Source organism: Opisthorchis viverrini (genome assembly GCF_000715545.1).
Source record: "Opisthorchis viverrini unplaced genomic scaffold opera_v5_75, whole genome shotgun sequence".
NCBI lineage: Eukaryota > Metazoa > Platyhelminthes > Trematoda > Opisthorchiida > Opisthorchiidae > Opisthorchis > Opisthorchis viverrini.
In genome coordinates, this window is record NW_008751732.1 from 615142 (window position 1) to 639771 (window position 24630).

Genomic DNA, 24630 nt, shown 5'->3' on the forward strand with positions numbered 1-24630 from the left:
TCACAATGCAGATTAGGCCATTCGAGAAAACATAGTTCCCGGAGCCGCCAAGAAAACAAAGACCCGCCGGACGAAGACTCCATCCGACGTTTGCACTGGACCGTTCGCGCTCACAGTAGACGAGCGCCGTCTGCAATCCCATTGGTTCGCTAAAAATCAATAGGCGATAGCCAATGCATGGTAGCCAATCAGAACGTGAAGTCGTATGTGATCGAAGACACGCTCACGTTCCGCGCATCTGGCCGGTGGGTGGGTATATCTAACCCTCACTTGGCCATAGCCTGTCCGTACGAGACGAAAGCCAGGGTAAACCAGCCGTTTCACTATCAGTGCACTGGTTAGTGTTCTCTGATCGCAGCTCGTGTGACCGGTCGGCGCCAGCCCACCCGTTTGGTGGCACGATGCATCGGATGTGACTCGGCTCAAAGGTGGTGTCAACACCGTACTGTCAAGAGCACTGCGAGGCACTTCTAACGATGCGTGGTTCAGTGTGTTCGGATTCGCATGAAACTTCGCTGAAACAGTGAGGGGAAACTGCCAACCTTGGTTTGTCTAACTGACTGGAATGTATTTCAGCGATACACTGACCCTGTCGAATGAGGACCATTCTTCCGTTTAGGCCCCTTTGGAACATACCAAGGAAGACCTATGGCAGTCTAGGTTAAAAGTAGCTCATTTCCGAATGATGCTATTTCGACACCTTACGTGTATATGTTTTTTGTCCACGGATTTGTCAGAAAAGCGCTTGGATCATATGTACCCAACAGAAGCGAATGCAGGAAACCTGCCGACATTATGCTTGCTGCTACAGGCGCTATCGCAGTTTGGCTCAGAGGAAATGTTGCCGGTGTGAAGTTTCGGGATTATTATTTGATTCTAGTTCGCACAAAGTTCAGGAAATTGGGCATTAACAGAGTGAACAATGCTAAAACAATGCATCAATAATAGGAATTTCGGTGTGTATTCTGTTTTCACTGTCAGCGTGACGGAAAGTCCGCTTCATATTGTCAGTAGTATGTGACTGAATAAACGTCTAGCTGCGAATAACAAGCTGTGCAGAGTTACCCTTAGGTACGTTTTCCTTTCGCAACTTGGTCAAGTAGATGCTGGTTTTCAGGAAACGTATGTCGTAATGTAATTACGCATTTAGCTCTTTCGACTCGTGGGCCGGATATTTCCTTAGAAGCAGAAAAGTTGTTAAGTAGACGCACGATCCGAAACGACCCATGGAGCCAACAGATTAACACAAACCGACAAAAGCGTGGTGTTTATCATGTCTCCAGCGCGCATTTCAAGGTCAAGTTGACCGAAAAAAGGGACTCATAGTAACGAACTTATTATTGTTATATTCCTCGCAGTTTTGCTTGCTGTGTGCAGCTTCTGTGTTTTCAGACCATCCGGTGGATATATATGCACGAAAACAAGACTCACGATATCAGACTACTGGTTTTGGCTATCGCAGACACTGACCGCTGACCTAACACAGGTACTACGAGTTGTAGTTTAAGGCAGCCTAGAATTCTCCATCGATTTGTTCATAATACTTGATATTTCTCACATAGCACTACCCGCTTGTCGTTGAAATGTATTGCGTTCGGAAGTGACCGCAGTCAGTCGCAAGCTGATAGACCTTAGCTACAAATCTACTGCCTCGACCATACTCGTGTTCACACGAGAGCACAACTTGAGCTTAAGTGCAAACCAGTCTACAATGATGAACAAAGTAATTAGGTTGCCAAAATGGAGACTGACCAGTGCAGTAAACAAATACAGCGTTGACACCCAAATGCGTAACACGACATTGATAGAGAAACAAGAATCAATTACTTGCAAAATCACACCGATGCACACATCTGTATTCACGGCCAATGTCTTTGCAAACAAATTATAAGGGTTAGTCGGTAAATACCCTAATCCGTAAATCCTACATTTCATGCAGATTGTATGCTACGGTGACCAATGCTCAGAGAGAATTTTTTCTAATAACTGTTTCTTCACAGATTGCTTCGTCAAACATCAAGTCCCAAACTTGACACTGTGAACCGGAAGTAGTTCACAATTCCGCAAGTATATCGCCATCGTTCTTAAGCCTCTAATCTTTTCCGCTTGGTCGAGCTGCGACGATGACAAAGTCACCATGGCTTTATTTTGAAATATGTGACGGTACTTTCACTAATGCTGCTAACTGCAGTCCTTGTGCCAATAAAAGATTACGCCCCCAAGGCCTGTGTAGGCGTTCAAGCCCTCGATATAGGGTCAAATAAGACTGACAGCATTTGGCCGATAATAGTTACATCTTTCACTGCCTCTCTAACTCGGTCCTCTCCGTAGCAACCTCTCTTTGAAACAACCGAGGCGTATGTTCCAAAATGTTCCCCCAAGCCTAACTGCTAAGTGAGACTCCTCTCTAGTCCCACATACAAACCGCCTTTTAGCATGTTGAACTTCTGCCGTCGGATTCCTAAATTCCGACTAGCGTTAGCATTGCATCCGTGATCAGAATTCAAAAGTGGAGCCTTGATATGCACACAGATCAGGCAATGTTCATTGGTGTGTTGTTTCTGCAAACCATCAATGATAACCTTCCAGCTGCACGCTACAAAGAATCTCGCAATTCCTGTTCACATCTATCAAAGATCTTGTGGTTTGAAGGCTTCAATCGCGTATTCCTTGGCTATGATTTTGGTCACCGGCTTGATTTAGTTTCTTAATGAAGAGTGAGAAGGAGACATAGCACCCTTCGACAGTGGTAGGCAACGCAGTGCCGTCATCCCCGTTACCAGTATTCAGAGGGCGTTTGGCGACCAGTGGAGTATGGCATAGCGTTCCTCCATGTGAGTAGCTTATGAGTACTGCGATTCAGTCTTACCCGTCATTTCAGCCTCGGATTTAGCCGACGTCTTATGATGTTCTTGCACACCTCTTTCTAGACTTACAGAGGAAGGATTGTGGGACCAATCAGGGATACAAAACTTATACAAATTAAGAATGGTGGCTTGAATTCTTAGTATTGGACGAAACAGATCCAGTCCACGAGTTATCAGCCGACTGAACAAGATAAATACCCACGCTTGCCTGTTGTATACGAAAGACTAATTCACAATAGACTGCACGATTGACATGGATGCATTTTTTTTTGCAAAATTATGTTCAGCAATTGAAAGCGAGATCCAGAAGCCTGAGGCGACAATACCACTTTTGAAAGTAGTTTTTTACTGTGTTGTATACCGAAATCAGATGTGTTGTTACCACACGTACACGAGACGCACCTTGCCGTGAAAAAAAATACGGAAGGTGTGAAAAAAAGTTGGAATTGTGCGATTCACAATGCACAGTTTGACGGTTTTAGCCATTATTTTTATTATGCAACCCAAACCAATTTTGTCTGAAGTCGATAACTTTGGAACCCAACATCTAGCAATCGATCGAGTCACCCTGATGGGTCATATAGCCGCATTTTTACTGAGGAAATTGGAAAACTGGTGCTACTTTCGGCTTTAAGATACCCTTTGAGTGAACTTAATTTCAAACAAATTTGGGATACAGGAGCCTATTTAGACGGTTAATCAAATTATATACTAATATTTGCGCCAGTGACTGAAAACGTTTATGATTTATCCCAACCGACCTAGAGTGGTGCACCAGTCGGTCTGAAATCCCCGACCGATAATTTACCTTCTCTTGAATGCTGAGTAATGGCCTAGTAACCGCTAGCAACGAATTCTGGCCACTTCCATCATGAAACCGCAACTGTTGTCACCAGACTCGTTTTAAACAGAATATGTTCAGCAAAGTGCTTTTGAAAGTCCATTTTATGTGGCGCACCCAATCCTTGTTTTTAATATCTAACTGACAAATAACATCTGACAACAACGAAAATCGCCATATATAATGCGGGTGACCCAAGATCTGGCATTACAAAGACACCACGAAATATGCTAAAGAATTTGGCATGTATACGTTACGTACGGAGATGAGTGTTAGCTAGTCAGGGTCGTTGGCTATCACTCAGAGGTTCATGCCATAGTAAACCGGCCTTCGATGCAATATCCCCAAAACACTTACATTCCACTGTTTTTTGGAAAGCTAGGTGGTAGTAAATCTTACCTATTGATTGCTGTTACAAAGTGGTTACGTAAACTTGCCTGCATGTTTCGGAATGTAAGATGTCTGATCGTACCGGTCTCAGAATCAACAGTTGTTATTTAAAATCTACTTTACGGTTACCCTGTTAGTTTTGTACCGGAATTCCTGTTGGATACATAGTAAAACAGGAAATCTGTTTCCTCACCTTTTCCGACATCAATGTTACTATCCACTTCCAAGCCAGAGGACTGGCACTTTAACCCCTCGTGTTAGGTGCCGATCTGTTCCCTTTTTCCTTTCTCCGCCGAGCTAAATTAATAATCAATAAAGAGGAACAATGAACATAATTTACTGTAAATATGTGGAGTATGAAAAGTACTGGTATGATAGATGCTCACTGGATTTCATCACCGAAGGAAAGCCTGAAGTTACAAATTTCAAGTTCTCTCATTACTCATCTACAATGCGTCCCAATACGTCATTCCGATTAGGTCGTCCCATCGTATCCTTCACATACTTATTTCCCCATGCGTTGCTCTTGGCCTTTATAGCTCATTTTAGCTTTTCATTAGTGAGTACTTGGCTTTTGATCAGATGATCTGTTTGCAAATCATAAATACGGTGGTTCTGATCACCAGTCGGTTGGACAACCGAGGCTCATTCCGATTCGTCCCATCGTATCCTTCACATACTTATTTCCCCATGCGTTGCTCTTGGCCTTTATAGCTCATTTTAGCTTTTCATTAGTGAGTACTTGGCTTTTGATCAGATGATCTGTTTGCAAATCATAAATACGGTGGTTCTGATCACCAGTCGGTTGGACAACCGAGGCCCGTCTGGGTAAATGGCTTGTACCGAATCGGTGCAGCTGTATCAGAATGTTAGTCGATATCCGCTAGAAGACAACCAAAGTTCCTTATTGATTTTAACTCTCTAGTTTGGGCTAACTCACTTTTCAAACGAAAGTATTTCACCAATTGTGTCGCATATTTTCGTGTTAAGAAGTAGCACAAGGTTGGCAGAAACTCGGAGACTGTCTAACTGATGAGCTACAAGAAGATTAAAATCGGTAGTGGGCTGCAAAGAGTTTCCAACAACCTTATGAATACTGCTACTTCCCAAATTTTCTAGGCAATTCTTAGATTCTGCTCCAGAAGATCCAGTTCAGAGTCCCCTCGATAGATCATCCTGCGGCCCAAAAATATAGTTCCGCTTAAACACTCCTTTTTCTTCAACAAAGAAGGACAACGATGCATAAATTGGTGGGTTTGTCGTGGTTGGGCTTAATGGTAAACAGATTGGGTTTACCGGTCTGAATAGGATTATTGATTCTGCCACATTCTATGTAGATGGTTTTCGAAGCTAACTGTTACCAAGGTAAACCGTGTACTGTCAGTTTCTTCTGAAGGCTCAAGATAAACTGATTTAGTCACTCAAGATTCAATTGTTCACCAAACTTTTCATGGCCTCACAGTTGTCCAATTAACCTGTGATGCATAAAATTCATGCACTGGCTAGCTATGCACAAGCAAATTATGTCAATTCTTCTTATGACACCAACTAATGGGAAACTCCACGCGTCTGGTTGAGAGAGTGACAGGGTTGCTTTTCAGTTGAATAACTGTCTTGTGGGTTCTGATGAACGTCAATTTGCCTCAGCATTTCAAATGTCGGAATCTCACAGGTGGCTGGAAACTTGTTAGCATATGACGCAGCTTCACACGACTCGTATAACCTGGGGTTGGTACAAACACTTGTGTTATGGGGATTTGCACAGAATTCGTGCATCCTGAATTCACCGGAGAACGCTGCCAAGAAACAGGTGGTGTGGTCGCAGGTTCGTCTATCTCATTTTAGTGCCAATCATCTCGAATTTTCCCAAAACCTGGAATCTGGATGGGATGTATAAGTGATACACTCACAGTGCGAAGAGCCAGTGATGTACCCTAACTTGATTATGCAGTACACGAAACATCAGATGGTACATTGTTAACATGTGGACAGACGAATAAATCGCACTCCAACCAACAACTTCTTTCCCGAGCACCTATGTCTGGAAAAGAGCAGAATCTAATCCATCACGATGAACTAAAATTTCAACTAGCTGTTCCAGTGATAAAGTAGATGAAAGCTATTTTGTCAGGTGCAGCTTAAATGTCAAAATACACTTTTGGAAGGAACTTGCATAGAAGCGAAAAAATGACTGAAATGGTGTTACTACACTTTTTTATGAAAAGGCGTGAAAAACATTTTAGGGCAACGCAGCTTTGTTTTCCGAGCTACAAGGTCCCAGAGAAAGAGTCTCGTTCGCCCAAAGGATCCCGTGTCAGTGGTGATTGTAAGATTTTGTCCTGTCACACTGGTCCTACCGCGAGGCACTTGCAGGTAAAAATGGGACAACGCAGCAAACATTTTTATAAACTGACGATATAGATCTTCCCCAACTGGTTGTGCTTTAACGGATTTCATTTCACACAAACAGCTCTATTAATTCGGATGTGAGGGGAACTTACCGGTTGTTCAATAAGATTATTTCTAGTGAGCAATTTACCTTTTACCTAGAGAATATGTGCTCTTTACCACCAATGATTCACCTCCAAGAATAGCATTTTTCCACCCGAAGTGAGTAGCATACCCCTAGTGGTGAAACTATGCGTCCAAGCGATCCCGGTTAGGGATTGTCGCATGCTTCAACCCGTCAGAGTGTGAGGGCGAGCCTCCACCTCCAAGAGTCACAATTCTCCAGCCTCCTATCAGCACATACTACTCGTATAGTCGCTTTCACTTCATCCATCCGCACCTAAGTATTTCTTACGTTTCGGCCTCGAGTGAGCCGACTATTTTGAAGTCATCTGTCACTCCTGAGGATGACCGAATTCGCCACTTTTCTATCTCCATTCGGTATCTTCATTTAGTTTATGGATTGTACGTTGTGGGTATCTACATCTTTATCGTAGGAATGAATCGTCGCGAAGAAAAACACTTGAGTTCGGAGAGGTTTTGTAAACAATCGGTGGATTTATTGCTGGGTAACGTTTCGCTTTTGACACAGTTAGTCACACTCCTGAAGCCCCAGCAACCAGGGGTTCCATACACTGCACCAGATGAGCGAAGAGCCCCAAACACACTAAAAAATGTAGACAGTATAGTAATTACAAACGCAGATAAAGGTAAGGCCACGGTCGTCATGAACAAGAGTGACTCTCTGCAGAAAGTTAGACAACACGTATCTGATGGTCCATACCGACAAACTAGTGACGGAACGGTTACGTCAATAATGAATAAAAGTAAAGTTGAACTTGCGAGGTATCTATGATCTGTGGTGAACCATCTCGGGCAAGGAAAGCGGTATCGATTGTATCCGAAAAGTACAACCCAGCCACAACTTTAGGGGTTACCAAAAATTTAAAAGGAAGGTGTTTCCATAAGACCAATAGTGGATGGCATGGGTTCACCACCATATGAGGTGGCCATATTTCTAGCAGGTATTTTCAAACCACTTGCCGGCAATTTACTAAGAGCTAGACGAAGTTTTGGTGAACTTTGACGTCAACTCGATGTAAGTCAATGTCCCCAAAGCGGATGCTGTGGAAGTAGCGAGAAGGTTTTACTGACAGACAACGCTTCAAGAACGAACGTAACTCTCCGTAGACGGGATAGTTGAAGGCATAAAAGTATGCCTAAACCTCAGTCATTTTGTTTTCGACTTGGTTATGTACTCTCAAGAACAAGGTCTAGCGATGGAATCACCAATATCACCGATTTTGACCAACATGTACACGGAAGACTTTGAGCGGAAAGCTTTAAACGGATTCGAGTGTCTCCCAAGGGTTTTCTGGCATTACGTGTACGACACGTTCGTTGTGATATCTGAAGACTTTGGACCCTAACATTAAGTAAGGCGTGGAGCTCCAGTCCACATCGGGTACACTACCTTTCCTTGACTGCATGACACACAAGAGTGGTGGGAAATTAAAAACCACTGTTTACCGGAAATCAACAGATAACGTTGCGGTCTTGAAATACTCCTCAGCACATCCAAAAACAGTAAATGCTAGTGTAGTTTCAACGATGTTTAGGAATACCCCTCAGTAGATCCAAATACAGTAAATGCTAGTATAGTTTCAACGACGTTTAGGAGTGAGAGCACTGTGCCAGAGGAGGTTCACCGAAAAGCAGCACAAATTGAGATAAAAAGCAACTTCAAGATAGCGGATACTCAGTGGATTTAAGTAAGTGGCAACTAAAATGGATATTGGTGCCAACACCAAGGCCCAACAAGGAGTGGATCGGAACAGCGGTCATTCCATACAAAACAGGGACATACGAAGTCACTAAAGGGTACTGAATACGGCTAACATTAGAGTGGCATTGCAGAAGGGAAAGACTGCCCTTGGTGTTGGTGCATTTGGAGGATCGCCTTCCGGTTGATAGGACTAGTAGCTGTGTATACAAAATAAAATGTAATACAGCCAAGGAACTGCACATCAGAATCGGTGAGCATAAGCGATCCATTACGAGACGACACAGAAACGTAGATGAATATCAAGCGATAGTCAAAGATTCGGTAATGGCAGTGCATGCACTAGACACTGGATAGATTTGGAAAATGTGGACATCCTGAGGCGGTGTTTAATATTCACACCAAAGCGACTGGTGGCCTGGGGCCTTGAAAATCGCCAAGCATAACAGCGTAAATAGAATAGAGGGCATAGAACTTGCAAGCATGTGGAGAGCTATTTTAGATCAGCCGAGATGACACGAGGCGGCGTGCAGTTGTCAGCGAAATGGTTTGGGTCCAAAAGTACAAAATCCAAGCAGAGTAAGTAAATCCAATTAACCACCCCCATCCCCCCATCCCCAGACCAATTGTCTCGGCACCCTTTGACGAACATAGGTGAACAAAATCTGTGAAGGCCCCTTAGAGGAAAATTTCATTAAGGCGACGTAGCCTGGAAAAGCAAGGACGAAACATCCGGGTTCAACATGAAGGCAACTCGTCCCACCTAACCAGTCCATCGGAAATGTTAGTCATCCCCACTAACAAACAAACGGGAACATCAGACTGAACACCCAGTGCTGATCAAGTCGGCTGCTCATAAGAAATCTCACGGATAGGTTCCCTGACTGTCTTTAAACCCAATGAACCTACTTACTTACTCACTTGACCTGACGAGGCTTTTGTGTCAAAAGCGAAACGTTGCCCAGCAATAAATCCACCGATATACCGATCTGCTTTGAAACGATTACTTCCCAATCGGTCCCAAACATTTTCCAGTTGATTGAAAGACACTCGAGTTTCTGGTTTTTATGACTCGTTGCCACTAACACAGAGAACCTAGCAATTTTATCGAAAGAACACTGAACAGGTTCTCGCATACTCTGTCCATAAATGGGTCCATGTCTCAATTTCAAGAAACAAACGGCCACTCCAACTGTTATTCAGACATAGTCGGAGTCTGGGTAAGTATTTCAGGAGGAACGAGTGTATTGAACGAGTAGGTATCGATAGCTAATAATGATATGATTGGTGCTCAGGGTTGCTTAGGTTTCGATGGAGGCTGGGCGACAGCATGTCTTCGGTTGAGCTTTTGTTGAGCTTCACGATATGGAATCTAACATGACAACTTGATAATTACGCAGTTCGTTGACCTACACCGCCTGCGTGCTTATTGATCTCCGGTTTCGTTCCGTCACATCCCTCGTACCCGCCATTCACCTTGACATATTCACCACCCCGCTCGACACTAATAAGCCAGCATGTGTGTGCTTATGCGTGTGACTGCACCTATTTATTCATCCGCGTTCGTGTTCTGTCTGAACAGACTTGTCCTGCCCCGAAACCCACATGGTCGCATTTCCGATTGGAATCACGAGACTGAAGTTAGAGGAGGTACAGGTTACTCATACCATCGAGCGACTATTCCGCTCACCGTTAGCTGGTGTGTAGAATTTAGCGCTGTAATGTGCCGATATGTGACAGAGTTGCGTATTTGCTGACCCCACGAAGGTGAGCGACTGGCGTTCGCTTTTTTTACTTTCGCGTAAATGGTACCGCATACTTGTGAATCCAAATCCCCTTTTTGAAGTTCTGGATCGTGGAACCTATTCATGACTCAAAGTCCTGTATCGGGAACTCAACAAATGAGTAAATCACTTGCCAGTGTCTGTTTCCAAGGCGGGGCAACAAATTTACGAAACAAAGGCAGCTCATTGTTAAGACATGGTCCAATCCGGTCGTTCATGCCGTCAACTAAAAATTCGAAATCTATGGTTTCCCATGTACCCACTGTCTGTCGAATCTGATAGTTCCAATTAGTTTCACAGTCTCCTGCTGTTTACAAGAAACCGACCTAATAGAGCACCATGCACCGTCAAGCTCAGAACTGTGCCCATACTGTGAATACTACGAGAGTCAGTCTCAGGATTACCGAACAGTAAAGGCGTATGTGAGGTGAATCACTACAATGGGGGGGGGGGGTTAAAGGTTTTATCTTAATGTAAAGCATAATTCAATTCTTAGAGAACGTAGGATGTGAACGGCGAAAGCCTGATGACCAACTTCACATGGACATGGTCGCTCTATACTGACATGAGAAACTAATTGTTTGACATAAACCTTGCGCGAGTTGCTTTGCGGAACATGACGCAAGACCTGCCGCAGCAATTAGGAAGTAGTGAGAACTAGGATCTTCGGTCTCGGATGCGAGAGCAAATGGTTCTTTTTATCTGGACGAATAGCCCCACTTGACTCAAAAACATCACACGTGAGATAGTGAGAAAATATAGGGGAATTTCTAGAAGCTTTCTTTAGCCTTTGACTTCACTGTATGATCCACATAACTGAGCATCCGGTTTATTCCTGAAATCACTGGCTATAGAGTCATCGAAATCGGTTTTGATTAGTCCAGATGGGGAGCGATCTAATTTGAATGAAGTCGTTCTGTTATCTCTCATTTCGATTCCTAGCTATTTTCTGGAATTAACGCCCATGCCCAAAATTAAAAACCGCCTGGTCGGTGAAGTGTTGGGAGTAGTGTACTGAAACAGTCCGATTGGATTGTGACGTTTCCGCTGCTCTTCAGAGAGGGTATGAGTCGTCAGAAAGAAAATTATGTTGTTACTTTATCTCTACCAGAGACTAAGGACTACTAGACAACAGAAAATAAACGAACCAGCTTGCTCATCCTCTGCTACTTCAAGAAAGATTCTGAATAGAACTGAGCAAACCAATAACACGCAGAAACTGTATTGTATAATTACAGTGAATGTCTGATGGAGATTTCAAAAACGTGTGGAAAATCTGATCGTTTACCTCCACACACTGTCATTGAACTGCAATCAAACCAACTACAGAACTTCTCGGACAAGTTTGGTGACAATCGGTAGGTTTATTGCTCGACAACGCTTCGCTTTTGAAATGAATGCTTCGCCAGCCAAAATGACCAGGTTACGAGGGTGATGGAGAATTAAGGCGGAAGGAGAAGTAATCAGCTGAGTCAAAATAAATCAGCCAAGGGATTTTGTGTGTTAGGGTGGGTCACCACGTAATGAGCCGATGGGGAACCTTCATGGATTTGATCCATCTCAAGATCTAGTTCTTTCGGTTCGGTTCACGTGATGATCCTCATCAACGTCGCTTACACTTTTCGCCCGTCTGTGTGGATAAGTTAGTGCTACGAAAGTTGTGTAAGGAAGAGGGATTCTGTAAACTTTGGTTAGGTTGGGATTTCTCAGCCTCCTCCTGCCCTGTTTTAGCTAATGAAAACCACACACGGTCACATGTTAACAAGAACACGCGTCACAAGAACAATGTCATGCAACGGAATCTCCAATATCCCAATATTTATATATGGACTAACTGAACCCAAATCCATGTAGGTTTCCCCGTCGGCTCAACACGTGTTGACCCATCCTAAAACACTAAATCCCTTGGCCGACATCTAAAACAGATTTAGCTTGACTCAGCTGATTGCTTCTCCTTCCGTCTTAAGTCTCCATCAACCTCGTAGTCTAGTCGTTTGGGCTTGCGAAGCGTTTATTTCAGACGCGAAGCGTTGTCGAGCCATAAACCTACCGATTGTCACCAAACTTCCCCGAAAATGATGACTACTCGATCGGTTCTAAGCTTTTTTTTCAACTGATTGAACATAAATACAGACTTTGTTTCCATTATGAATGTTCCAGAAAATCAGTCCAACAATATTGTTAGATGATTCGTTCCTAAAACTACTTTCTCGTATTCTTCAACCAGCAGAAATAGATGCGTTTCTTCATTGTAAATTAAGTGCCCTGATAAGTAAGTGTTAGGCACCGGAGATGGATTCGACAGTCATTGGAGCGACATCGATATAGACCAATCTGTTCACTAAGATCTCACTAAAGCCCTGTCCTTCTAATCATCTTGTAGTTTGTGAGTGCGGCCGTCAGTACGCATGGAAACAAGTCTATCACATACACGTTTTCTCATCAAAAAGTGTGACTGAAATAAAACTACAACAGTAGTTCCAGTGCTGATGGTTGTATTCGTTGTCTGCAAGAGCAGTGATAATAAGCGAACTCGGGTATCTGAAAAGGTGATCCTGCTCCACTCCGAGACTCTACCGACAGGCTGTAAGTGTTACCTTCGCCAGATGTTTGGTCCAACTCGTCTCTTCAGTTGTGGTTCATGAGTGCCCAGCATCCACTGTCTGGGTTGCATAGTAAAACAATGTGCTCAAAAAGTGGAAATAATAGAAATAATAATAGAATAATAATAATAAATAAAAATAATAATATTACCAATAATTTCGTATCGAGGTGCCCTTCCATGGCCAACGATAACCACTATTTTCTAACTGTGGTCCCTAAAACTCCAACCCCCATGGGTTTTGTAGTCAGGTTCCGTCAGATTCACCGTAGGGACACATGAAAGTCAGCTGAAGTTTTGCGCTACTTGAATATGATTTCAGTAGTCCATAACATCACATATAAGGATTTTCGCAGCACGAAATTTGATGCCACAGTCGATCTCACCAAACCAGGTTTTCATGAATGTTCTTATCTTCCTGCTATATTTTTCCATTTGCGGCCGTGTTGAACCGGCAGCCACAACTAATATGGAGTAAATTTAAATGTATGTGCCCATAATATAAAGCATGAAGGTCATATGTTCTGATCCTTAGAGTACTGGGATTGGTTAAGCTCCGTATACTTAGAAACCTGGACTAATTCTGCAGCCAACTAAGCCGACAATCAGTTTGTGACCGGCCATACGTAGCAGCAGAACTACCACTTGTTTATCAATTGTTCAGCCTAGAATCTGCCAACACCCTTATAACAGCCTTCTATTGTAGCGCTTATCACGCTAGTTGTGGTCGCAAACTGCACACCAATGTTTGAACACATCTTAACAGCGTATAATAGTAATGTTAATGTGATGATTGGGTCTTACAGGGACATGTGGAGCTTCAGAGTTGTCAGGTAGTGTGAGCTCAGTACGTAATGTATGGTGTGCCTGACGTTGTAGGTTCGTGAACGGGACCGAAGGTGAGTCCATCGATCTTTCCGAACGACCCACACCTCTCACATTTTGAGGGCAAACGTTCAGTTTGCTTTTCGGGGGGTAAAGTAGCGGACAGGTTGGAAAACGTTACCTCGGAACAAGCGGCAGAGCTCATAGTCTGGTGTGATACCGGATCAGTGAAACTTAGCCAGGATATGTGTAGGCTACTGCGGAGTAAGCAGTCAATATCAACAGAATATTGTAGTCCTAAGGTGATATGTATTTGCTATGGAGTGTTTTCTTACTACAGCGACTAACCGTTTAGTACACTGCTCACAACCTCCTTCAATAACTTTGCGCTCTGCAGAAATTGCGACTTATGCTTAACCGTGACTACTTGGAGCGGTTAAGAAATATGCACATACATATGACCGTGTGAGAACCAGCAGTTCATCTTTGTCAAGCATGGCTGGACAGTGACAGTTGCCTGTCGCCATTCTGGTCTTCACCTCGACATTCTCTCATACCAATCGACCGAAAAACCCAACCGCTTCCGTTTAGCCGGCAACAGTTCACGATTAAACTAAGTTATTTACCAAGCAGTTACAGATAACGCTTTCCACACGTCATATCAAGTTGTTGGTTACAAACAGGGATAAAAATATAAGATACTTTCGATAAATTGATTCCTCATATGATGCTCTGAACCATACTATTTTACGGTAGTGTATGACTACGGTGCGCCGTTCGATTGTATGGAAGAGGTGGAGATCCACAAACTTTGGACAGAACAAAAACGGAATAAGATCATTAATTGCAGAAGTCTGCGATTCAACCCATGCAATCACGATGAGCATGAGCAATGACAAATCCTTCACAGTGAGTTTACGCGAGGAAGAAAGAACCCAAGTCTGTTCAGCGAGGCGAATATCCTATTACTCAACAGTCAAATAATCACTAAAGCGCAGATCCCTATCGGATGTCATCCAACAGCATGATGCAGAAATCGCCCATGGTAATTTCTTGCTAAAAAACGCTATTAATCTAGGTCTCCTTAGCAAGTGTCATATTCGCTTTTGCCCTTCTTTTACAGCTTCGGATTTCACCGCTTCCGAAATACGTAAAACTTCAAACGGCCTTAAACAGGGAACGCCCTTTCCAGATGGCTTCGTGGCAAACCATCACGAGTTGAGGAAGTTTTACGGTCACAGTGCTGCGTACTGCCCACTCCAAAATTTAATTGTGAGACTGATCAGGATCTAATTATGCCATTTGACAAGCATTGTCACTGCGATCCCAACTCTTCATTTGAAACCCGTCTGGGGCCCACTTTTGATATCGAGATGGCTGTGGTTACGGCGCGAATTTACTAATCGGAACGTTCGTGGTCCCAATCCAACCCGAACAACTCGACTACTCCGCTCCAGGGTTGGGCAACCTGACAGTAGCTCAGCATTCGTGATTCCTTCGGACGGAAGCGTGTTACAGCTGAACGACCATCTTCATTGAGACTACTACTCGTGCATCTCATCCAGAAAGATAAGAACATTTCTCTCCATGTGAATCCACCACTTACAACTTCATAACCTAGGACTGAGCCATTTGATTGTGAATCTCATTTTGGGTGTAACGATCAAGTAAAACTGATATTCAAATTTGTATGCCGCGTTTCGGATTCATACTGACCTCCACAAATGATCTCGATAGCTGCAGATATCTATCTTTTGCTACATTTGAACTCTTTGGACTTCCTTCAGGTTGTACCAAACTCCACCCGGGAATCCGCGGGAACAGTGTCCTACAGTGGAATCGCCCGTCTGCTATGGAAATCGTTACTTGTGACAAAGTGCCTTAAAATGGCACCAAAGGAAACGAAATAGCGGCAGCACACTCAGTTGCAAGATCACTGAATTGAGCCAATTATGGGGCAAATTCTGTACACAAACATTCCTGGTGTCTCAGTGACAGAACTCCGAATTCTTCTGCAAGTGAATCAGCAGCACGCGTCCCATTCTTGACGAAATGGAAAATTTTAGTAACAAAAACGAAGAACGCCCCTACTGAACTAGCGGGTAATCAATCAAAGCGCTACGATGCACGCACCGCGTTCACCGACAGTATTGGTACAGACGAGGCTTTGTAAGACAACAGAGCACCAGCAACAGGTGACTTCCCATACCTGATCCTCAATAAGGATGCTACGGATATTCCTTAGACTGGTCTTGAAAACACTATGGCGCGATGGGGGCCGTTATGCGGGAGCAACTGACAACCTCCCGTCTCCTCACAAGTACGGTTGAAGATGGGACCCAACCAAAATGTTGTTGTGTAAAGCTACTCCCCGTTCTGCCTAAAGCTACAACAGCTATTTGAGCAGTAAATCACGAAACATTTTGTCGGACCTCTTCACTCTAATCTTGCCTGATAGTTACTTTTCGGAGTGAACATCATCAATCACTCCCACTGTTTTTTCCAGAAGAATCAGAATCGCATACGCTTTCGCATTGGTAAGCAGTGCATATCATACTGTATACTCTTTGGCGAATGACGGTCCGTGTCACCGTCACAACCAAGTGGGGTTTACTTTGAACACCTTGATCCAATATGTCATAGCGGGCACCGGTGGCAACCCAGAGGCTTTGTACTTGAATAACTTACCTTGAAACGGTAAGGTAATTTAACCCACATCTCAAGCACAGCTAGCTTTCGTTAGTCGAAACGCACTTTCTGCGTACATGTCTAGGCAATAAATAAGTAAGCATATTAGGTTTAGAAATGTTTTTACTAGGGGAGATGGGTCAATGGTTAGAGCGCGAATTTACTAACCGGAAGGTACGTGGTTCGAATCCGACCACTGCCTCTCGGCTTCCCCTGTCTAGGCTTGGGAAACCTGACAGTATTCCAGCCTTCACGCTTCCTTCTGGTGGTATGGCAGTTAGGTGCCGAAAGGGTGCGACAGCTGGGGGAACAAAGAAGGGCCAGGTTTCTTGGTATGACACCACCCATAATTTTCTGAAAACTTCAACGAGGTGTCTATCTACAAAGATGAACCAGACTCACCGACAGTAGGCATCGGTTACTATACAGGCCTAACCGAATTATGAATTTCGTTCGGTGAACCTAACCCTAACTCCTCGTAGTCGCCGACAATCGCTGCCAGTTCTTCACAACAGGGGGAAGCTCCATACTGAACTCTGTTCGGGTAAGACGCAAACACCCACATATTATTCGAGTAAAAACTGTTCAACTCCACCTTTTATTTCCTCGTGCACCGTTTAGAGACATGTTGGAGGAGGCTTGTAAAACCACCTTAAGTCATTTGACTTATGCAACGATAGGTCCTTGATTTTTTACCGTCAGAATCAACGTTACAAACGGTTTATATCTGAGTACCTGTCACCGGAGAGCTTCCATAGATTCATCGGCCACATGTTCAGTAGTCTCCCACAGAAAAACCGGCATCATATTTTCAAAAAATCTGTGGTCTGTAACAAAGGTGGAATCGGACCTTGAAAAGCTCAGCTACGCATGTTCTTTCGCCTTTAAATGGATTCGGCAGATGAGTATAGAGCGATTGGTCACCGGTAAACAACCTCAGGGGAGAGTCCTCGTGTAGTTGAGATCCGCGCAATCCAAATACATCATCACTATAGAAAGATTAAAAATCCCAAACCCACAGCTTAGTAGTCATTAGTAGCTCTGGGTCGACCGACTTGTGAGAACAATCTGACGTTTCAGAAACAGTCAGCTTATCTGATTGGAAAAGCCGCTGGACGGGCCACAAAATGCACCCGGGAGGTTTGCAAGCCACCGAGTCATCAAAAACCTTATCGTGCGTTGATCGTGAATCCAACTTATTAAGCCGTTAATTCTATCGCAAATTCACTGAAACTCACTCTAATGTTCACATTATTGTATTAACAGCTTTGACCAGGCCGATATCCCTCTCGGTTGTCGGCACGTTTGAGCACTCAAGCCCATCGAGTGAATACGATAAGTAATTCTTTTCCCCTCTGTGAGTTCTCCAAATAAAATAACCATCTATACGACAGTGAGACAACTGTGCTCACGACTGATGTAGATATCAAGGACAATAATGACTGGTACTGTTCGGGTATCTATCACGGTTGGTGGGCCAAGGAAGTGTGGCACTATAACTGTGATATAAAGAAATCTGAGCACGAATTAATATCCTATCTATTAGTGCCAAGTGAGGTAGGCCTGCCAATGTTAATGCCGGCTGCACAAGTACTTACAGGACTCTTGGATGTGCGCAGATCGGTGTCAAAATCTAAACAATCCGCCAATCAGAAAATCACCAACAGTTACGCACGAATCATGGCAGTAGTACCGTAAAACTAGTAGAATACACCACATTGCCAGATATGCTAAATGCAGTCATATATCTACTTGATAATCCATAACGAAAAAATCAATCACTCATTGAGATATTTACAATGAAGCAATCTGAAAACAAATGCTGAAGATGAGATGGTGATCGGAAGGGAGGTTATGACAAAGGAGTAAAAAACGTTAGTTTTGTGGGTACATAATTGACAGCTGCTCGTCATTCAGATTGAGCTGATCACGTATCCTTTTTTCGCGCGCTTTATCACGTTTCACATTACTGGCCTGGAGACGACGGTCCAGTTTGACTGACTTGGAACCTCTATCAGATTTGCGGAAGACTGTATGGACTGCTGTGATGTCGTGCGCCGGGAAATGTGTTACTTTGGCTACCTTTTTAGTTGAGCTAATGCCCAAACCAAGACGATCTCGTTTGAGGACGGTTGCAACGGGAAAACGACGGCCCTGACCCCTCGAACCCAAGCCACCAGCAGAGGATGGCAACTCTAAATTTCTTTTAGAAACATCCGAATTTCGTGGATGATCTGTGGTAGAAACCCGATCGTCTTCGTCATCCACAGTGGCGGAATCCGCCCAACCCATTCTTCGTAATAATCGATAGCCAACATTGGATGGGGGGATCACAAAAGGAGAAGGTCGGATTGGCTTGGTACGTAGTTCAGCTACTTGATGCGCCATGGAGGATAAGTGAAGGGTCAGATCAGAATTCTCTGATAACTGTGAGCCGCAAACGGCACAGGCCGGGGTTTTATCGCAACATTGGATCGGGTCAGCAGGGGGATCGGAATGCACCACGGATTCATAAAACGTACGAGCTTCAGGACCGGATATGCCGGGTTTGAGAGTTGCTCCCCTCTCTGGTTCCGCGGATGTATCGGTGCTCTGTGAATCTAGTTGACCACCGTGAATAAAATGTCGCTTCAGTAGGGTGCTGCAGTTTTCCTATAATGAGAGAAACGAATGAGAATCAATATAGTCGCAAAGCATTAGATGAACAGAAAGAGCGTAAATATGCCGATGAAATGTTTATTTTGAAAGTTAAGAAAGTAAATATGAATCGTCATGAATGTACAGAAGGTTCAACGTTTCGACAGATTCCAGAGATTGTAGCGTCACTAAAATCCATCCCAGGGTTTTCCATTTGCAGTCTTTCAAGTGTAAATTGACGCTCTATCTGATCACGTGTAACTTCATCCAGCTCCGGTTGCCCAACTAGAATTGCCTCCCATAAACAGTCGGGCAGATCACGAGCAGCCTTGGTTAAACAAATCAGCAACTGAAGAAGAAACAATATGATCAGGAAAAGCATATAGCTTAATCGGTATACCATAATGACCCCGCAATTGATTGGAGGAAGTTTGATTTCAGTAAGCCTAGACATGTATGACAAAAACTGGAGCCGACTGGCTCATGAGTACTGAGTTGCATAGAAACTGTGACAAAGCACAGGAGTATAATCATCTGCGGAACTGATAAATGCTGTCCCGGGGAACTGAGGTCCTAAGGACCAAGATGAACCTCACCTGAAAGTAACTTTTTCCATACTGTAGGTATTCATTTCTCTCGGACTTTAGGCGTGTACTGGCCTGGCAACACGTGTAACATAAGCTGAATTTAGACTGTACGGGCCTAAAGGACAGAAGTAACTCATTCACAGGCGGACTCAAACCACAAATTCTCCCAGTTTTTAGCATGTGCTTCTCCATCACTAAAGCATATCTACCTTCTATAGACGCAATGCACCACTCATAAGGCTGCTGAAAACTCTTCGACAGCCTACGAACGGTTTCGCCCTTCTTGAGGCTTATCAGGTAGGCGCAGTCTCCCACTTTCCGTCAACCTGGTGCGGCACATTCAGTTGCTTAAAAATATCATAAACGAGAAATCCAATTGGGTTCCAGACGAGTCCCCCGTCGAAACCAAATTGATATGCAACCGGATGTTGATGTCTTCTCTTTTGGTGACGAAACGTTTGCAGGTAAATTGTCAAGCTCAAAGAACAGATCAACAGCCACCTGATCAACAACCAATAAACCAAGTATAGCATCATCATCATCATCAATGACAGCAACATCAGTGTTGGCACTGATGCTTCAGGTGCCTACACCTCCAACCGCTCAATCAGACAATCTGGAAAGAAACTGACAGCACGAACGCCACTGACATCGATTAGCCGCCATTTCTTGCAACGTCTCCAGCCAAGCACAGACGGGGTCACGGGGACCCCATCCTGGGAGGCGTACAACACCAACAACACCCAAACTCTTCGTGATCTCTTTCAAGCCTTTTTGCCAAGTCATGTGCTGTCCACCTCGCGGTTTGCGCCATCCTGAAGGAGGCACGGAGAACAACAACCGAGTATAGCTCATCCACTTCATTACGCACAAGTCGAACGACATGTATGCATACATTGACTGCCACAGTTGAAAAAAAGTAGACCAAGATACAACAAAATAGGCATCCACCAGAGCTGTTGTGGCAGGCATGATCAACCGTAAGCGAATAGCCGCGAAACGAATAATAGATGAAACGGACCTCCCTGGGGCAAGTAATAGAAGCAAGTGGAAAGCAGAACACTCCTCGTCGAAGAAAACATGTTCGGATGGTTCAGAAATGTTCCCCCGAATAAGGTGTTTCCCTTGGGAGCGGGCATTAATAACAATAACAAAGTCGCATACTTGTTGCAATGAAGTAGGAGTATAATTACTCATATCGTCTGAAATAAACGCTACAGATATAGAAAATTCCCTTATCAACTGGTAATCAGCTCATCTAGATGGACCACTGAACAAGCATTATCACGAAGACGAAAATGATTATTGTTGGGAACTAGTAAATTTTCGTGCAATGTTTTAACATTCTTCAGATGCATTGCGTTCGATCAGCGCCTCAGTCGTAAAATGTTTCAACAAATAGTTCTGTTTGCTTATTAAAAGCCAAGTTATCAGCCCAGTCAGGTCAATGCTTGTCAAAAACAGTCTATTGATGCGACCGCTTAGTCTATCAACCGTGTTTGTGACATGCACTGTTTATAGTGATGGCCAACTAAAAACACCTCGGTCAATCCCACCGAACATCACCATTGTGAAGCCTCTTCTTGGGGAGAAAAACAGGCATTTTTGGAACCGGTCATGGGAGTTTTGTTTCCATGAAGAATATCACAGCCAAAAAATACAGATCCTCAGAATCTCCTTGATGGCGCCTCCTCATTGGAAAAAGCAACACAGAGCGACTGAAATATACCTAAGTACTTGCCATTATTCTCTACTAGAGGTGGAAACGTGAATCAGAAATCCACACGAGTTATCGGACCTCAATCGTAAAATGGTCATAAACAGATATGCACAAGGGTAGGCAAACTAATGAGATGACTTACTCTCTGGTTATCCTCTATGGTCCAAAAACACTCTTGACTTTTCACTTTGCGCCATAGACTGCCGGATAACAAGGGACCAACCTTCTGATGTATGCATTCAATGTGAGAAGGTGTGATATGGCAGTTTATTTCTTTGGCAGATGTACCCGCATCTAAGCTGACCTCAACAAACACTTCACCAGTTGTCTGCCACCATTTCCCCCACGGACAGGGTACGGTAACCAAATTGGCTCTATCATTAAAGGCGGACTAGAAAGATAAGACTAACCATAAGTACGGTGTATTAGCATCAGGGGCGAGAATAAACTATGCGGCTCAGTACACATGGACGGAGACTCATTCAAAATATTGGAAAACGAGCCGAAAAGCAGCCAAAGCGCAACTTGAGTGTGTAACCGGATTTTACCTTACGAATTATGGTTGTGTGGTATCACGTAGCTTTGAAATCATTTGGGAACAAAATTGGAAAATGCTACGTCTGGTACTGCGCTTTGCTATCCGTTTTACAGTTAAATAGCATAACATAATCAAGTAATACAGCGATCCCCTCAGTATCACTCCAGTCACCCAAGTCCTCCCCGACAAAAGACCAGCGTGACCTTCATAACTATCTCAAAATGACCAGCATGTAGTAGCCGCGTGTAAGCAGGAAGAACAGGACAATGCTTTATTTTGAAAGTGCCCCGGGGTGAGAGTTTAGTCTGGAAAGGTAATCTTGGGTTTCACCGTATTATTTTTAAAGAGACCGCACTTACATGCGATTCCCAGTAAGTAAGTACCAGAGAGCTTAACTCGCGTTTTCTAGAACCGAGTATCCGTTTGCGTCTGGCATGAAGGTTGCACTACCCAAATCAGAGTTAGGCTGTAACGTCAACCTGGGATGCATGAATGTACATGAACCTTCACCATGCAGTTAGAGTGGCCTACGATTTCAAATTTTTTGACGAGACAGGCTAGCATCAATTGAGCAGTATTTCATGAAGTATTTTAGACTGAGCGACCTGTATTCTACTTCAGAAGGAGACCATGCATTCCTCCAAAAAAGTGAACATTCAATGATCTGGGCTGCTACAGCTGGAGAAATGGCCACAAAAACAAGCTGCAGTCGAGTTGTGAAGAATATTAATTCATTGAAATGTCCCTACTCATGACCTAAGCACCTGCTCTAATCACCCTTGAACTCACACTCAAAGGTATCTTACAGCCACCTGTGAGTACGGTAATCACAGCTGTCAAAACGAAGTAGTCAGTACTAGGGGTGCCCATCATGGACAACCAAGAAAGCCGAAGCTGACGTTCGTACATTCTGGCTTGTCCCGGGTGGGAAGAAATGGGCCATCACCGAGTAGTCTTCATGTTATCTGATCTTTGAGAAATGTCGCCGTTATGGAGTACTAAGGACCCGAGCTTTTGCTCTGATTGGCCGAAATATTAGTCGGAATCGAACAGTGAGAGCTCGGCACTTCTCCCGCCACGAAGATTATGGTGCAGCCTTGCAGACGATTCTGTGACCATTTCATACGTATGGTAGTGGTAATTTTGCTGTGTCCCATAAAAAGTATGTACTAAGATATCTTACATGTGATATATCACAGTGGGCGGAAGAGCAAGCTAACGACCAGTACTTGAGTTGCAAAACCACAACAATGGGATCATCCCATTTCAGAGGAAGCAAATAGCGGTCCGAATTTAGAAATTCACCACTTTTCTTACCCAATTGATTATTCGGCCGGACTATTCGTTTCTGATTAATGAGGCGACTCACGTCGTTTGGGCCTTTTTGAAAACAGAGGCTTGCCATGGCGGATTCAGTGGTATGCGCTTGAGATACAAATGGACGAGGACGTATTCCAGTGATTGGAAAAACGCGACCAGAGCCATAGGAACTGCTACATCGTCATCAAGGTGACAATTTTTGTCGCTAGTTTGTTAACGTTCCTTTAGTTTGAACTCAGTCGGTGAGATTCTTCAATGGTGATATAGGTCCTCTGAGAAGCCGTGCACCACACAATAATCGGTCAACTGTACCATCGCGGATTCTTATCGGACGAATAACGGATACCTTCGAAACGAATGAGCGTTCACACCATCTGCACATAGAACACTGCTCACTAAAGTAGTATGATGGTTGGAGTAACCGAGAAGGGTTCATATATTTGTGTGGGGTTCTCCGATTAGCACAACAGGCTTCCGCATTGCATACGTCTGAACAGTGGTCCCATCCTGAGGAGATTATACTGGTGACTAAATCGCACAGGAATCAACCTCTTATTGGTTTCTTCAAGCTTCTTTACATACGTGTGGTACCAAAAGACCACAAACACTTCAGAATATTCCAGCCCAGAAGCCGTCACTCAAGAGGACGGTCAAGGAGTGACCGTGTGGATGAAGGATGGGCAGGTCAATCGCACTGATGATCAGCCGCTCGTGGTCGAACAGTTCAGTGGCGAAAGGTCGCCAATTCGAAACTCCCAGGAGTTTCGTGAGATGCACACTGTTGATGATTATCAATAATGACGAAGAATCTGCAGTACTTCGTCGCATTTTCGCACACATTGACGCTACTCGTAGTAACCAATCTCGATTAAAATTTCCAAGTCCTCACACCTTACCAATAATGTCTTCATGGCAAATTTTCGACAGACGTCTACCTTTAATCATGCATCGCAAAATAGCGACGTATACTCACCAGTCATCATTCGTTTCTTAAAGCCCATCCTAAGTGGTCGAAATGCTGATAAGTTCCTGAAAAAAGCAACTCGATACAATCTCGAGTATTCTCAGTATCCATCGACAACTCAGACTAATTCACCTATTGGAGAATAGCTACGTTTTTTCATAATCTTCTCAAGCATCGGCACCGGGCGACTGAGTTTAGTCGGATATTGTTTCATCGATTGGTCCTTTCTGACGTGACTGAAGCCGACCGTCAGGATTTCGTGCAATTGAAAACGTGCATTTTGAAAGGGAATGCGATCCGATGCTGTGACAATAACGAAGAATAGCGATCTGAAAAGAAGCCGACCGTTACAGTGAGTCTGACTGTGTTCAGTCTGCTTCAAAACGTGACCAAGAGCAGACACAATTCGACTTTGATTTCCGTGTTTAAGTCAGTGTGCGTTTGCATCACCCATACACAGATAGAAGTAAAATGAACAGGGATTTGAAACATTTAGTGCAAATAGCATAAAACCCAGCCCGAATTGCCTTCCTTTACTCGCGGCCAAAGTAACGATTCTGCATGCCTAGTTGTCGCATAAACGTCTCACGCACGAAACAATCACAAGGCTTTGAACTTCACAGAGTTCACAGTAAA

At 43.9% G+C, this 24630-nt stretch overlaps 1 protein-coding gene across 1 annotated transcript; it reads right to left on the bottom strand.

Moving 5' to 3' along the window:
- Window positions 1-17948: 17948 nt before the first annotated feature.
- On the bottom strand, window positions 17949-21989 carry T265_04542 (hypothetical protein; the record flags this gene model as incomplete). Its single annotated transcript, XM_009169306.1, has 2 exons — window positions 17949-19214; window positions 21315-21989. The coding sequence occupies one exon, from the start codon at window positions 18614-18616 to the stop codon at window positions 18104-18106; it is 513 nt and encodes a 170-aa protein (XP_009167570.1).
- Window positions 21990-24630: the final 2641 nt, after the last annotated feature.